At 34.4% G+C, this 16,146-nt stretch overlaps 2 protein-coding genes across 3 annotated transcripts; one reads left to right on the top strand and one right to left on the bottom strand.

Annotated features, from left to right (window-relative positions):
- Positions 1–2,188: 2,188 nt before the first annotated feature.
- On the top strand, positions 2,189–11,543 carry alg1 (ALG1 chitobiosyldiphosphodolichol beta-mannosyltransferase). The gene is given in 13 exon segments (NM_199867.1): positions 2,189–2,479; positions 2,656–2,733; positions 2,824–2,927; positions 3,009–3,157; positions 6,849–6,938; positions 7,367–7,477; positions 7,660–7,781; positions 7,868–7,906; positions 8,498–8,557; positions 8,784–8,894; positions 9,665–9,779; positions 9,850–9,925; positions 11,181–11,543. Coding segments are annotated over 13 exon segments (1,467 nt in total). The 5' UTR covers positions 2,189–2,205; the 3' UTR covers positions 11,319–11,543.
- On the bottom strand, positions 11,513–14,668 carry eef2kmt (eukaryotic elongation factor 2 lysine methyltransferase). Of its 2 annotated transcripts, none has more exons than NM_001430946.1 (8): positions 14,468–14,668; positions 14,322–14,384; positions 14,159–14,239; positions 13,985–14,086; positions 13,584–13,717; positions 12,035–12,207; positions 11,736–11,885; positions 11,513–11,653 (listed from the first exon to the last, which is right to left on the bottom strand). In NM_001430946.1, exons 1-8 carry the CDS (start codon positions 14,552–14,554, stop codon positions 11,553–11,555), a joined length of 891 nt encoding a protein of 296 aa, NP_001417875.1. In that variant the 5' UTR covers positions 14,555–14,668; the 3' UTR covers positions 11,513–11,552. The 2 variants fall into 2 exon arrangements, with proteins under 2 accessions (NP_001417875.1, NP_001006058.2); NM_001006058.2 differs by having other exon boundaries at positions 12,035–12,270.
- Positions 14,669–16,146: the final 1,478 nt, after the last annotated feature.

Below are 16,146 nucleotides of genomic sequence, written 5' to 3' on the forward strand. Positions count from 1 at the left end.
CACCAATTGGAGAGTGAAGAAAAAAACCTTGAGAGAACCAGACTCAGTTCGGCACGACCATTTTAATTTCTCCACTGGCCAAAAGTCTTGTGCAGAGCTGCAGTCTCAGCAGAGGAGGCTGGAAGCTGGCCTCAGCGAAGACTCGTCTGTCCCTGGAGCGTGACTGGAATCAGTCTCATGCTCTCCACTCCCCCATGACCAACAGCGCAGCAGCAGCAGCTCAGGATACGGCCTGGTCCCGGATATTGACACCTTGGGATCATCTCGTCGCTGGTCTTGGGTCCAATCAGTGACTCCGCACAATCTGAGGACCTCGGGATGAGTATCCCCAGGTGGAAATGGAGAATAAAGAGAATAATTAGCGTAGCTGCTGTTAATAGTGTATATAAACAAGATGTAGAAACTTGTGTGGAAACCCACTAAGTGATGCATTGAGTGTATGCTTTACTAAACAGATAGGTCTTTAATCTAGTTTTGAACTGAGAGAGTGTGTCTGAGCCTTGGATGTTATCAGGTTGGCTATTCCAGAGTTTAGGAGCCATAAAGGAGAAGGCTCTACCTCCCTTACTCGACTTTGCTATTCTAGGTACTAGCTATGTTTCCATCCAAAAATGTGAATGAAATGGATGCGCAAAACGGGATTATCGCACACAAGACGTGCATATAAATCAGCGTTTCCATCCAACCAGTCAAAGCAAACAAAATGGTCACTTCCTGATTAAATGGCGGCAAATATCAACAGTAAATATGAAATTTGCTGCAGTAGGAGAAGCTGCGTCAATCTTTTCTTCATTTAATAAATGACTTGCGCCTTAGAAGGCAATCCAGACACTTGTTGGTGTCAGACGCAGAGCACAGACACTCTTGATTCTGGAGGAAATTAATAATATAATAACACTAATACTATCAGTTTCCATCATAGTTTATGCGCATCTTTTCTTATCGAATAAAAAGTTTATCCTACTCAGTTATGCGCATGTTTTTTATGAGCATTTTCAAAATTTATGCACATCATGGTGTTTCTATCAACCTTTTTTTATGCACATATGCAAAACGTGCATAAAAATAGGTTGATGGAAACATAGCTACTGACAGTATAGTGTCCCCTTCACTTTACTGGGGCATTAAGACTCACACAGACCACAGGTGGAGCTCCCCCTGGTGGCCTCACTTACACCACTTCCAACAGCAACCTAGTTTTCCAATGTGGTCACCCATCCAGGTACTGAAAGGCTCAACCCTGCTTAGCTTCAGAGTGAATGACTAGTCTTGGGCTGCAGGGTGATATGGCTGTGTATTGAATATGATATTGTAAAAATGGTCTATAAATACAGTTAATTGTGCTATTGTTTATGGCTTTATACAGAGAACATTGCTCGTTTTGGTCACTACTTTATTTTTCATATTTTTGTATTTTTATATACATTAAATTTTCATTATGTGCAAGCCTCTCCTGGAACTCTGACAATCGAAATAATAAACTTTGAAGTCATTAACTGGGTCACACTTTATTTTGATGGTCCGTTTGTTGAATTTAATTTACATTGCTTCTACATAGCAACTAATTCTCATTAGAATATAAGTAGACTGTTTGGTTGGGGTTGGGGTTAGTGTAAGTTGACATGTACTTGCAAAGTTTCTTATAGCCAGTTAAATGTCTGTTGAAGGAGCAGTATCAGCAGATAGGCTATTAAACAGACAGTCTACTAATACTCAAATGGACTAAAATAAATTCTAACCATTAACTGTATAGCCTACTTATATGGAATGAGATTTGTTTATTTATTAATCAATCAAATAAGATTTTTGACAATAGATTTTTTTCTATGCAAACAAATTATGCAAATTACAGCATTTTATTTTTAGATTAAAATCGTTCTAACAAAACATTTTATTTGCAATTTTTTATTATTACAATATACTCAGTTTTGCTCTCAAACTTAATATTTATGATTGAATAAATAATAAACAAATCTGACTCAATACACTTATATCTTAAATCTCTATATACTTATTACTTTATAAATCTATAACTCTATATGTTATTAATTCTATATACTTATATCTTACTTAAATCTGAGTCTATGTACTTCAAAGCCATTATTAGCATCACAGTTTGCCAATGTAATTAAAAGCAGGCGCGCAGTTCGTGTCTCTTTAAATCTCCTGCCCTACATTCGGCCACGTCATAATCAGGAAAACACAATGGCGGATGCCAATGCGGCAGTAGCTGTAGTGACAGTTTCATTGGTTCTTTTAGGACTTTTATCGGGGCTAAGCGTTTTGTGGTCTCTTCTGCCGGTCGCTGTAGTGGTGCTTATTTTTGTACTAGCCAGTGGACTAAAGGGACGAGATGAACTTGCCCATTTGAACGTTTGCGTGCTGGTGCTGGGAGATATCGGGCGCAGTCCTCGCATGCAGTATCATGCGCTCTCTCTCAGCAAACATGGATACAATGTCACCATAATTGGCTTTCTCGGTATAACTATACATTTTATCGCATGCACTTCTTCGCATCGTTTGCTTGTATGCATGATTCAAGTTCCCATAAGAGAAACCCCTATGTCTGAATCATACTGATGATAAACATGCGAATCACTTCAGTATGCAGTGCTTGATTATAGAACATCTAACACTGAGATCTTGTTCATGTAGGAACTAAACCTCATCAAGACATTCTTGAAGATGACAGAATAGACATTCTTCCCATTTCAGAGCTAAAGGGGCTAACAGGTAATACAAATACTCTATAAAGATATGCACAAGCACAACCATAGAAAGTCATTTTGATATAAAGAGCGTTATCTGCGTTGTGCCTTTCAGTTGGCCCCAGAATTTTCAGGTATATTTCAAAGGTGATACTCCAGTCTTTCCAGCTGCTCTATGTCTTGATGACGATTGAAGACCAAGGCTATATTCTTATGCAGGTATCGGTCTCATGTATAAAGTGACATTTCTAAATCTAATGGTGTCATTCAAATCTGAAGTCGTATTTGTGTTTTCCGAAGAACCCTCCTGGACTGCCGGCTATAGCGGTGACATGGATGGCGAGCCGTATCAGGGGAAACCAGTTTATCATAGACTGGCACAACTATGGATACACCATAATGGCTCTAAGTCATGGGGAAAATCATTTAATTGTTAGGTTGGCAAAATGGTAAGTGAAGCACATTATGTGAATTTTGGACGTTTGACAACAAATCTGTAGCCGTTGTCAAAGAAGTGTAAGGAACAAGAGATCAGAGGAGTTTATAGACTGGGTTATTATTATTAATAGTAGTAAAACTGTATTGTCCTTGATAGTAAATTAGTTATGGGCATCACCATATTGCTGCAGACATTCCATATAAATAAAACTAATGAAAAATCCAGTGATTACAATAATTATGATGCTAATTAAGGTAAACTCTTGTTAAGTAACCCCCCTGAAACTGGTACAAAGGATTTCTTATATTTTTTTCAAGCTACGCTCAGGGACTCTAATATCTCCAACCAGAGGGAAGCAATTCATAATGTGGAAACAAAAAATTAGTTGGATCATTCAGAATAATTTCCACTTGATTGAGGACACAATTCTTGTATAAAACTTGAGGATTAAAATATTTGTCAACGCAAAAGTGAAACTTCCATTATTATTTACTCACATGTTGTTGCAAACTCCTGAGCGCTTAGTTCATCTTTAATAATCAAATTAAGATATAAGATAAAATAAATTCTTTAAATTTGAAGAACTCCCAAAGTGACAATATTGCAACAGAAACCAAACTGTTCACAATATTCTTGTGGAATGCCCTATTTTTAATGTTACCAGAGAACGATTTTTATCTGGAGAGACTTAAAATGAATTATTTTCCAATCCGAATCCTTTCAGAATTGCACAATTTTTATAAACTGTAAAATTTAAAAAACTGTTTTAGATTTTTTTATCTTATAATATCATTATTCATTAATTTTCTTTTTGGCTTAGTCCCTTTATTAATCAGGGGTCACCACAGCAGAATGAACCTTCAACTTATCCAGCATATGCTTTACGCAGTGGATGCCCTTCCAGCTGCAACCCAGTACAGGGAAACATCCATACTCACTCGTTCACACTCATACACTATGGACAATTTAGCTTATTCAGTTCACCTATATCACATGTCTTTGGACTGTGTGGGAAACTGGAGCACCCAGAGAAAACCCACATGAACACGGGGAGAACATGCAAACTCCACACAGAAATGCCAATTGACCTAGCCGGGACTTGAACCAGCGACCTTCTTGCTGTGAGGCAAAAACGCTACCCGCTGTGCCTTATTATTATCATTTTCAATGTATTTTTCTATGTATTATTTTTTGCTGTTGACAAATTTTAACTGTTAAAATATGTTTATAATAATATTTGTGATATTTATCAAATGTGGTAAACTTGATCAGTTTTTTTTTTTTTTTTGACAAGATAGCCAGAGAAGCTGATATGGCAATAAACTCAAAACCCAAAATCTAACAAAAAGTGCTCATAGGTAGCTAAAATAATATGTCGGTGCTCTTTGAGAAGGGGATTTATCAGAATAAACAACAAAAATCAGTCCAGGGCGCTGGAAAAATGTCAAAACATTTAAAAAAAAAAAATTATATTTCATTTTTTATTTTAAGTGCCTTGGACTGATTTTCTAAATTCAAAACCCTCTCTCTATCATTCATGCACAACAGCGAGCGTGACGTTAAGTGTCCAGAAAAGGAACTAAAACAGTCAAAACTTTCCATGTTCAACTAATTAAGCTCCAAAAATATGTTTGTGTCACCAACAAACTGTAAATGCGACTTCTCATGTCTATATCTTCTCTTCCATGTCAGGTAGTTGATGCGCTTTTGCTAATGAACTTGCCATTAGAGTCAGCAGTAGAACAAGCAAGCTCCATCGTGCCTGTATTAAACACAATGATATAATGCGAAAGACATGGCCAAACAATTCTGTAGTTTTTGTTAGTGTTCCTGAAGATTCATATGATAACAGTTGAACCACTGAAGTCACAAAGAATGTCTTGACAATGTTTTTGTTTCATTTTCTGGACTTTAAACCAGACTTGGGCAGGGTTAAGGAGCTCTCACATTTAATTTAAAATGCCTAAATTTGTGACTCTTAAGAAATTGGAACTACATGAGGATGAGTAATTTCCAACAGAATTTACATTATTGTGTGAACTACAGTAACTAGGACTGGGCGATTCGGCTTAAAATCAAAATCTTGATTAATTAAACATGTTAACTTGATTACAATTAATGAACAATTATTTTATTTATTTACTTATTTTTACCTTTATAGTTCACTAATAAGCTTTGTACAGTAAATATGCGCACATATTATAAGTGAGATTTCTAAATGAAGGGTGCATTACTTGATTTTAAAATAATTGAAGGAAACACACATCTACTATCTACAATGTTTTTCATATTAAAAGTAGAAAATGATGGAGGACGAAACCTGCAAAAACAATAAATAAATACGCAAATATATAAATAAATGAGTAAATAAATCCATAAATTCCTGGATAAATAAAAATAAACACGCAACTAAATAAATAAATGTATATAAAATCCACAAATTCCTGCATTAATAAATATATAAATAATTATTGGTGCAGGCAGGTAAATAATTAAATAAATTACACAAATGTTGGGAACTAAATACGAAACTACATTCAAGAAATAATTTACTTTTTATTTTTATTTTTAATTTCTAAACTTTCAGCTTAGCATTTTCTTATTCCCCCAACATTTGTGTAATTTATTTAATTATTTACCTGCCCGCACTAGTCATTATTTAAACATGTATTTTATTTATTATTTTATATACATTTATTTATTTATTTACTTGCATATTTATTAATTATTTTACTTATGTAGGAATTTATGGTTTTACTTACTCATTTATTAATATATTTAAGTATTTATTTATTTATTCATTGTTTTTGCAGGTTTTTTCCTCCATTGAAAATAAGCATCATCTCTCCTAAATAAAATACCTCTTGTATATCCTGTAAATAATAATTTAAACAGTGCATTTCTTAATTCTTCTGTAAACAAATATTTTAATGTAAATGATCATTTTATTGTAGTAGAAAATATGCCATCTTAAGGCATTTCTGACACAGCTTCCAAGCATCCTCAATGTAGTGCAAAGGTGCAACGTGTAGTTACAATTTTTAGTGAAGGCTACGCCGGACCATACCCTTGTGTTCGACGCAGAAGTATAAATTGGCCTTAACAGAGCATGGTCACGTTACTCGGTAGGGAAAGTAATTGAAAACATTTACCTGGAAAAATTATGGGTTCTGAATGTTGATTCCGATTACTTTTCGATTAATCGCCCAGCCCTAGAACTAACCATTTAATGGCCACTGCAAAAAAAATTTAAATAAGTAAGATAACATTCTGCCAGTGTCAAATGGTTTGTCATAGTTTTTTTTAACTATTTTCCATTTTCTTAAGTACTAATATGAGCAAAAAACCTGACGATGCAGTTAGTGTGACGACAACAAACTGCCTTTTTTTTTCTGCACATTGTAACTTTCATTTTAAGACAAGCTGTTCAAGAGGTTATATTTGTTAGCAAAGCAATATTTAAATTCTGCTTGTATTGTAAATGCAGGTCGCTATCATCAAACGTACCACAGATTAATGATGTACAACTGTGGGCTAGTCTTGACTGTAATACAGTCTAGTATTAATGACAAAAGAGATCCCTGTGTTAATTACAAACCATAAAGGAATATTATAAATCATACAGCGCGCATAAATAGTTTCTTAAGGACACTGGGATATAATGGCCCTTGAGAATAATCCAACCTTTGTTTTGTTGAAAGGTACGAGAAGCTATTTGGATGTCTCTCGGATCACAACTTGTGTGTCACTAGTGCAATGAGGGAAGATCTTTGCAAGAACTGGAATATTGAGTATGTATAGAGTTCATGTTTTGTTTTCATTACTATCAAATAATTAATACTGAATAATTTCGTAAGCTGCGGTCACACTAGAGTTTGTGTGTGCGAAATTCTGTCGTAAGCCTCTGCGAAAAGGGGCGGAATTTAACAAGATTATTATACATTAAAAAAAGTGAGTGATTGCTCTGTTTTAAATTTCTGTACAGAGAGGTCATGTATTGATCTTTGATTGGTCTCACGCAGTCAGGTGTTGCGATTTCGCAGGTCAGAGTTCATCAAGCTTGAACTTTGCACCGCAGCACCCTGCAAAACTTGACGCATGACCCCGTGTTTCCGGTCTGACACATTTGCGTGCGTATGAATGGAAGTCTATGGGAGGAAAAGCCCAGTGTGACCGCAGCTTTAATCAGACGTGCTAATTATTTGTTTTGCAATTATAGGGCAACCACGTTATATGACAAGCCGCCCTCAATATTTCGAGAAACACCTTTGAAACTTCAGCATGAGCTGTTTGTCAGAATGGGCAGTGCTTATCTACCATTTAGGCCTAGGTACCTATTTTCATACCTTTTGTGTTGTAGTATAAAACATTTTTAGAGAATATAAAACCAGTCATTTATGTCTTTGTCATTTTATGTACTAATAAAATATATATATATATATATATATATATATATATATATATATATATATATATATACATATATATATCATTTTATATGAATTATTTCAGTTCTGCTGTCACTAAGGAGTACATGGAACTGACAGCCTTCACAGTGCGTAACACTCAGACAGGAGCCGTGACACGCTCTGCTGGACGACCTGCTCTGCTAATCAGCAGCACCAGCTGGACTGGTCAGTGCCACATACACTGAGCTTGACACTGGCTTCATTCTTTAATTGAAGTGTCCTAACTATTCACTATTTACTTTCTCTAACAGAGGATGAAGACTTCTCAGTTCTGTTACAAGCACTTGAAGGTTATTGATTTTTTTTTATCTATTCAAGAAATTTAGCTTATTTTTAACAGATACTATAAATTAGGCATAATTAATAAAAAAAATCACAAATACAATGTTTGAATTGTGTACATAATTGTTCAATGGTTTGGGAGTCAAAAAGAAAAATATATATATTTTAGCACAGATGCATGGCTTTTTAAAAGTGATGTCAAACAATTAAATCTATCCAATTAATATTGATTTAAATATTTAACTTTATTAAATAATCATACACAACTGTACATTGAACAAAAAATATGTATAAAATAATTTATATGCAGTATCCTGTTTCCTACATATTGAACAGATTAGTTGAATGATTGTGTAACACTGAAGACAACTAATGGCTGCTGAGTGCTGACAATTCAGCTTTGCTATCATATTAATACATTTTAAAGTCATTTTAACTTGTGAAATGATAATTTTTTTTATATTTACATGTTATTTAAATAACATTTTGAGCACACTTTCTCCACTCGTCCAGGATTCTGCTACTAGTACTACATTTATTTTTACACTGGAACCGAATACACTTTGTAATCTCAGTATTTTATTTCTTTCTTTCAACAGAGTATGAGAAATTTGTTGAGACCGAGAACAGACTCCCATCGCTGGTTTGTGTGATTACAGGTACACACTATGAAACTTGTTATACCATTTTGAGGGACGTAAACAATAACAATAATTATTAATAATCCTAATTTGTTTCCTGTATTACATTTTGAATTAAGATATGATTCAATTGCCTGGTTACAGTTAGGAAATAGTTTGGGAACAAGCAGGAAATGTTGATGGACCTGTGACATCGCCACATTGAAATGGTCTATATATATAACGCTTTGATTTGTCAATGCAGGGAAAGGTCCTCAGAAGGAGTATTACAAGAAACTGATTGACTCTAGAGAATTTCATCATGTCAAGATCTGCACTCCATGGCTGGAAGCTGAAGATTATCCTGTTTTACTTGGTGAGAGGATGCAATTAACTGCAAAATCAGGGGGTTCTGTGTGTCTATAAGCCTTAATTTCTACTAATACTTGAGAAGATTTTTAATCACAGCAGTCTTAACTGAAAAAAAATCATGACAATAAATGTTTCCCTCATTCATTATCTTCATTTAATTTGATCTTTGAAGTGCTGGTAATGCAAGTCATTGTGTATCTTGAAGTTAAAATTTAATAACCAAAAAGATTTATTGTTTTCACTTCAAAATGACTTTCATAATCACAGAATATAACCTAGAGTGCCTAAAATGCACATATTTATTGTTGTTGTTATTTGTACTTTATTGTCCCATTTCTAGGTAGTTTAAATATGCATGACATGGCCAAGCAACACATTACAATATAATAAATAAAACATAAAATTTCACATAAAATTTGACAACAGCCTACAATGTTACATCTCTGTTAAGTAATACAAGTCATCGACGATCGTCTTCCTTTAGCTAACATGTTGAAATTATTGTGTAAAATGCTTAGCATGAATTTAGCTTTGCTTACAACAGTTACTTCACATCTCAACTTTTACAGCGGTCTGTACATTTTGATTAGACAGTCAGATTTTCATATCATGCTGTAATATCATATTTTATCAGACTCAAAAAAACAAAAGAAAAACAGACTGGTTGAACAGAAATAAAATCCTCTTATTTACCCCAGATACCTTTCTCTTAAAAAATAAAATATATAGCCTCGTTATCTTGCTATTTTTTTGTGTGTTTTGTTTTGTGCACAGGTTCTGCTGATCTTGGGGTCTGCTTGCACAAATCCTCCAGTGGTCTTGACCTTCCAATGAAAGTGGTCGACATGTTTGGATGTTGCCTGCCAGTCTGTGCCATACACTTTGAGTGGTAAGACTGTGAGATTAGTCTGTATAATAAATGATTAAAAGTCATCTGCTCATTATCTGTATTTTGTTAGCTTGCATGAGTTGGTGAAACATGAGGAAAATGGGCTCATTTTCAAAGACTCCAGTGAGCTGGCTGAACAATTAAAGGTAAGTCATCTGCTAGTAAAAAAAAAAAAGAAAAACTTCCGAAAACAGATGATTTAATATTTAATTTATTTTAAATTCTTCCCAAGTTTGTTCTGGAAGTCTTGATCTATCCAAGATTTAAAAAAAATAAAACACTTTACGTTTCTTCAAATATACACTGCAATAATATTATCTGTGTCTGAAATTGTGATTTAAAGTACAGGGATAACCATTATCACTAATTCATTTGACAATTCATTCATAATAACCATATATCTGTGTACATGCCTTAAGTGGCAAAAAATGCATTCTGTGCCTTTAAGATTTCTATATCCCTGTTTATTGTGATTACAATTGGCCTACCCCAAATAGCCAAATGCAATGATGGTTACTTATAAGTGTGATCAAAATATTGTTTACATGAGGTGAAATTTAATCACAATATTGCCAAAGTCCCTTTATAATCTCATTATGAGGATGCATGCAAGCGTATGTTTTAATGATGCCATTGGTTTTACTCTATCAATTGAAGCTAGGGTTCTCATCCTTTTTATAGTGACGAGTGAACAGCATCATCGCAACATAAGAAATACTCTACCAGGCCTCAGTTAAAACTGCTCTGTTTGAGTGAACGATCCATGTGGTGTGCAGAAAATAACAGTGTAATAACTTATGCTCAGATTATTTTAAATGGATAGTTCACCTCAAAAACATGAATTTCCTCACCATTTACTTCTCTTGAACATAAAACAAGAAATTGTGGCAAATGTAAAAAAAACAACAAAAAAAAAACAAAAAACAGCCATTGACATCCATAGTAGGAACAAAAAAACATGATGGAATGGCTAATTTTTTTTTTTGTTTCGCACCATTCTTCAGGATATCTTTCTGTTCTCAACACAAAAAAAGACTTAAACATTTTGTATGTACAACCTGATCATGTCTATTTTTGAAATGGTAATTATTTCTTTCGTTTACAAATGAATTCGCTTCACATTATTTGTTGTTCTACATTCATCCCATTACATTTGCCATTTATTGTACAGATTTAAAACCGGTTTAAAATCAGACACCGGAATTTTACATTCAGTTATCTCATTTATTTCATATGAATTCCATATGACCAGGTAGCCAGCAAAAAAATTATATCGAAGTCTTTTTGTTTTATGTCCACTTTTTTCTGTTATGCTAAAGGAAAATGTATTGTAAAGCTTATGAATCTCCTATTAAAGTTAACTTGACAAGCGTTCACAGCTAATTCTTGCAACCTCTTTAGCTTCTGTTTTTAGATTTCCCTGGTGATCAGGGGAAACTGGGCATCTTCAGGAAGAATCTACAGGAAAGCAGGCAGCAGCGATGGGATGAGAACTGGGACCAAAACGTTCTGCCACTTATTAAAGAGCACTGTGACTGACCGTCAAAACCGATGGGATTCTGTAGCATGCTCCCAAATCCTTTGACAAACATTCACTAGAAAGTTACTGTCAGGTATTCGCACAGGGTACATTTTTAAGCTAACTGTCCCCACGTCGGGACAATCAGCATTCCAGCAACGCCAATGGGAAAGACTTGAATAAGAGAATAATAAGCACACTGTCACTGTAAATATTATGTAAATAAATACTTTATTACAAAGGAATTGATTTTGTCATACATATATTTTGATCATTTCTATAGTGGAGGCTCGGTTGTATGGAAACACTTGAGTAACAGAATCTTTCATGATGACATGTCTCAGTCCAGCCCTTTCTGCATATAAATAAAAGAATTAGGTTTTAATCAATAGTGCAATTGATGAGAATATACTGTATATTAATAACATAAAACCTACCTAATTCTTTCTTAAAGCACTCGTATGTCTGTGGGTTGCGTACAGTAGATGCAACGTAAACATCAGGATGGTTTTCTTCAACCTTACAGTTCAGAAGTCGGCTCAGAAGTCTCACCAAACACGCAATTATATCAGGATCATACACCACATCTGCCCCAAACAAATACGGTAATGTTACAAAAAACATAACTCTGTACAAAACTAGACATGATTCATTAAAATTCAATTAAAATTTATATAAATCATAATTGAATCTTCATTGTTTGTAATACAGAAGATATTCCTGGGATTTGTGTCACCTGCAGCGATGATTGTGTTGGCCTGTATTCTTTGCAGCTGCTCATCTGACACGTTTTCCCAGTCCAGTTCCTCCACACTGACGCCGTCACAGTTAGCTAAGCAGTTTGTGATGTTGTCCTTCAGCCTCTGGAGCACAGTTTGATGGCAGTCGCTGAAGATGTATTTGGTTAGGCTGCAGGACCGACACAATACAATGCCAGTAAGTCCAATTCCACTACCCAGTTCCAGCACTGTCCTGTATCATCAATGTACAAAAACACAAATATACATTTTTTTGTATAGCTGCATGTTAATGAAATATTTTAAATTCAAGCGATTAGCAAAATTAGAAAAAGAACATTGCATCTGAAAGTTCTAAATTACTGCAACGTTCTGAAGTAGGAAGGCATTAAGTTTCCTGAGAGACCTTCTTCCGATTTAATTTAATGGTAGATGTCCTACACTGCCTTTTATAGCCCCTAATCCTGTTACATTTCTAATATTTGCACTATAACAGTAAACAAGGTATGTCAACGCACTGCTTAAGTGTGTAAATTTATGTTTTTGCTACTATTTTCCACTTTTTAATAGCATTTATAGCAAGAAGTTAGTATTCTAGTAGGCAAATACTGTACTTCCTTATTCCTCAGTCACACTAAGTTTGGGCAGGTGAACTCTTTTGTATGGGGCTGTGAAAAGAAGTGGGATTAAACAAGATGATTAGACATTTTAAAAAAGCAAACGATTGGTCCATATTTTACATTTCTGTACAGAGAGGTCATGTTTTGATCTTTGATTGGTTTCACGCAGTCATGTGATGCAATTTTGCAGGTCAGAGTTCACCATGCTTGAACTTTGCAACACAGCGAACTGTGAAATCTGTCGCTTGAGCTTGTGTTTCCAGTCTGTCGCATTGGCATGTGTATGAATAAAAGTCTATGGGGCGAAAAGTGCAGTGACCTCAGCTTTAGTTATCGCCAAAGTACTCCTTTCTTGTAATTGATTTGTACATGATCAAATTGTTAGACTGCCTCCAGATTCACTGCATGATAGGATAGCGAGTCCTAGCGGGGCAACAAGGTTTCAGACCTAACCAAGATAATAAATACATTTCAATTGATATCAAGTAGCGGTGTATGCATTAATCATTTGTACATTACAGTTCAGATGTTTGGGTTTAATTTTATTAGTTTTTAAGTTGCTTTAATTTGTTTATTCAAAATACAGTAATTGCTCTATAGCCCGTTTTGTTTTTTTAACATTATTACTACAGTTTTAAGTCACACATGAGCTTTAAGAACTCATTTGTCTGCTGTGTGGAAACATCTTACTTTAACAGCTTAAGTGACTTAATTTTTGTGGAAACTGCAGTAAAAAAATAATAAAAAAAATAATAAATATATATATATATATATATATATATATATATATATATATATATATATATATATATATATATATATATATATATATATATATATATATGTTTTTACTCTCACTTTTTATATACATTTCTGAACACAAAGCTCATAGGTAAAATGCTAAATGGTTGTGAGGTGTCAGTCGTACTTGTTTTTGAAGATGTGTGCATTTTCCAGAGTCCATTCAGCAAGGTAAAGGGCAGCTTCCCAGGTGACCAGACCTGTGGTGCCCTGAGAGATGAGGGCCACATTCTCTGCTAGACTAACAGCATCTCCTGTTGGCTGTTGAGAATTTTTTAAAACGTGTATATATGTTAAAGATAAAGTAAGTTCAGGTGGTTATTATCGCAGAATAATGCCTGACAGGCTTATCGTTGTGTAAAACTGAAGGGTTTATCCTGTGAAAACAACCGTCCTGCATGTTCATCATAAAATTTGTTACTCAAATACTTGCCACACAATATGAAAAAATGTACACAAAATATTGTTCTGAGCTGTAATAGTCTATTAATTATTTAATTAAACCAGTGCTAATGTGATCTAACTTACTAGTAAGTAGGTTTTGAAGCACAAGTCCTCCTCCTGAGCACACATGACCTCACCGAGAGCCTCATACAGTATATCCAGAGGTTCAGCAGAGAGCTTTTCTTGCTACATAAAAATAAGTCATGACAATAAGGGGGGAAACCTGTACACAATTTTATCTCTGTAAATGAAACTTACCCTTTTAATCAGTTCCGTCAGGAAACGTCTTCTGTATTTTAAAGAGGGAGGATTCTTGACACAAATGGGATGCAAGCATGTCTGTAAAAAAAGGAAATCTATATAAATAAAATCTAAATGATTTGATTGTTCTATCAAATAACTTACTCAATAGCTTGTTTACCTTATGAAGGATGTCTTCTATAATGTCTGAAGTATTTGAATTTCTAATTTCTTCGTCTAAATGCTGTAAAAATAGTGTGTTATGTTATTTATGGAACTAAAATGTAATCAATATCTTAAATCAACGTTTGAGGAACCAACACTTACATCCCATGGAAATGTATTTAAAAGACTCATCGCGAGGAAGTTTACTTGGAATCTGTGAATGATGTCTTTTCTGGTTTTGTGTTCCATTTCTTCAGCTTCTTGTACTCCCACTGGATTTATATTGCTCTTCTTTTAAAACCGTACCATCATAATAGTTTACACTACGGAAGATGCATGTGTGAATTTCTTCGTGTGTGTCACTCCACATATTATGTGGATGCAGCGCCACCCTCCGGTTTGGTTGTGCATCATCGTCGATTTACGCCCAAGTGGCTCTGCAGTGAGTACCACTTGAATTTATATGACCGTAAAACACAAATTCAGGGCCCACGCTAATCTCTGCAAGTAGATTATGTGTTATAAATGTTGTATACAAGCTTATGATTATGTAATGTGTTCTAAAAAATAAATTTTCAATTGCATTCCATTTTCAAAAAGCTAATTTTTTTCAATATGACCTTTTGCATACTCGTTTGTGAGGTGTGATGAAGATTTTGGCACCCTATAGGACTTAATAAACATGGCCACGCGTCGTTGTTAGTCAGCAAGCCTGTACTATGCATTTTTCTTACTATGTATTAGGATTTCCTAGTACTGGGTTGCAGCTGGAAGGGCATCCGCCATGTAAAACATGCTGGATAAGTTGGCGGTTCATTCCGCTGTGGCGACCCCTAACTAATCTGAAAACAAAATAAATGAATGAATGAAAATATATAGGCATTGTATTTTATTTCAGATGCAGCCATTGCCATTTTAAATGTGCAATATACAGTATTATGTGCATACTTGACAGGGTGATTAGTGTTGGGCGTGGCTAACTGTGGGCGTGGTTTGGAAGACAGCAGGACGCTGACAGACTTCTGGCTGAGCATCTTGGTGATGATGAAGAAAAAATTGCTAATGACAAAACATGTTATTGCCGGTAATAAATTAATAAATTATGTTATTATATTAAACTGTCGAGCAGACAGATGACAAAGCAGACAATATTTATAACTAATGCTTTATAATGCTGTAATTATTTATATATAAATAGCATGCTGTATTCCTTTGTGCTAGGTCATTTTATTTATTTTTTCTTTCATAGTCACTTCCCATATAACTCGATACATAATATAGGGGAGAGTGGGAACGGTTGCAACAGGACTTATTCCTCCATTCAGGAATAAGCTGAGTGATGATACTCATACTAGCCTACATGTTCTCAGTCAGACCCTCTTTGAATCTGAGAGAAGTCAGCCGCATGTGACCATTCCTTCAGTGTAAAAACCCCTTTTGAGGAAAAATGTTATTTTTTTTTTTTAATGTTCAGAAAATTTCTCATGCTGTCTAATCTGTTTGTAAAACATTATTCATTCGTTTATTTTGTAATCAGTCTTTAAATATGTATAGCTATGAAGCGTTAAAGCTATTGTATGTCCCCTAGCAGATTTAAGGTTGACAGAGTTGGGACAATTGTCTCCAATTACAAAATGTATTTAAAAGCTTGGTATTTATTAGTATTTATATATATATATATATATATATATATATATATATATATATATATATATATATATATATATATATATGTGTGTGTGTGTGTGTGTGTGTGTGTGTGTGTGTGTGTGTGTGTGTGTGTGTGTATTATTTTTAAATTATTTATATTAACAATGTACCATGTTTATTTTTATCACAGT

Source organism: Danio rerio, chromosome 3 (genome assembly GCF_052040795.2).
Source record: "Danio rerio strain M-AB ecotype USA chromosome 3, GRCz13ab, whole genome shotgun sequence".
Classification (NCBI taxonomy): Eukaryota; Metazoa; Chordata; class Actinopteri; order Cypriniformes; family Danionidae; genus Danio; species Danio rerio.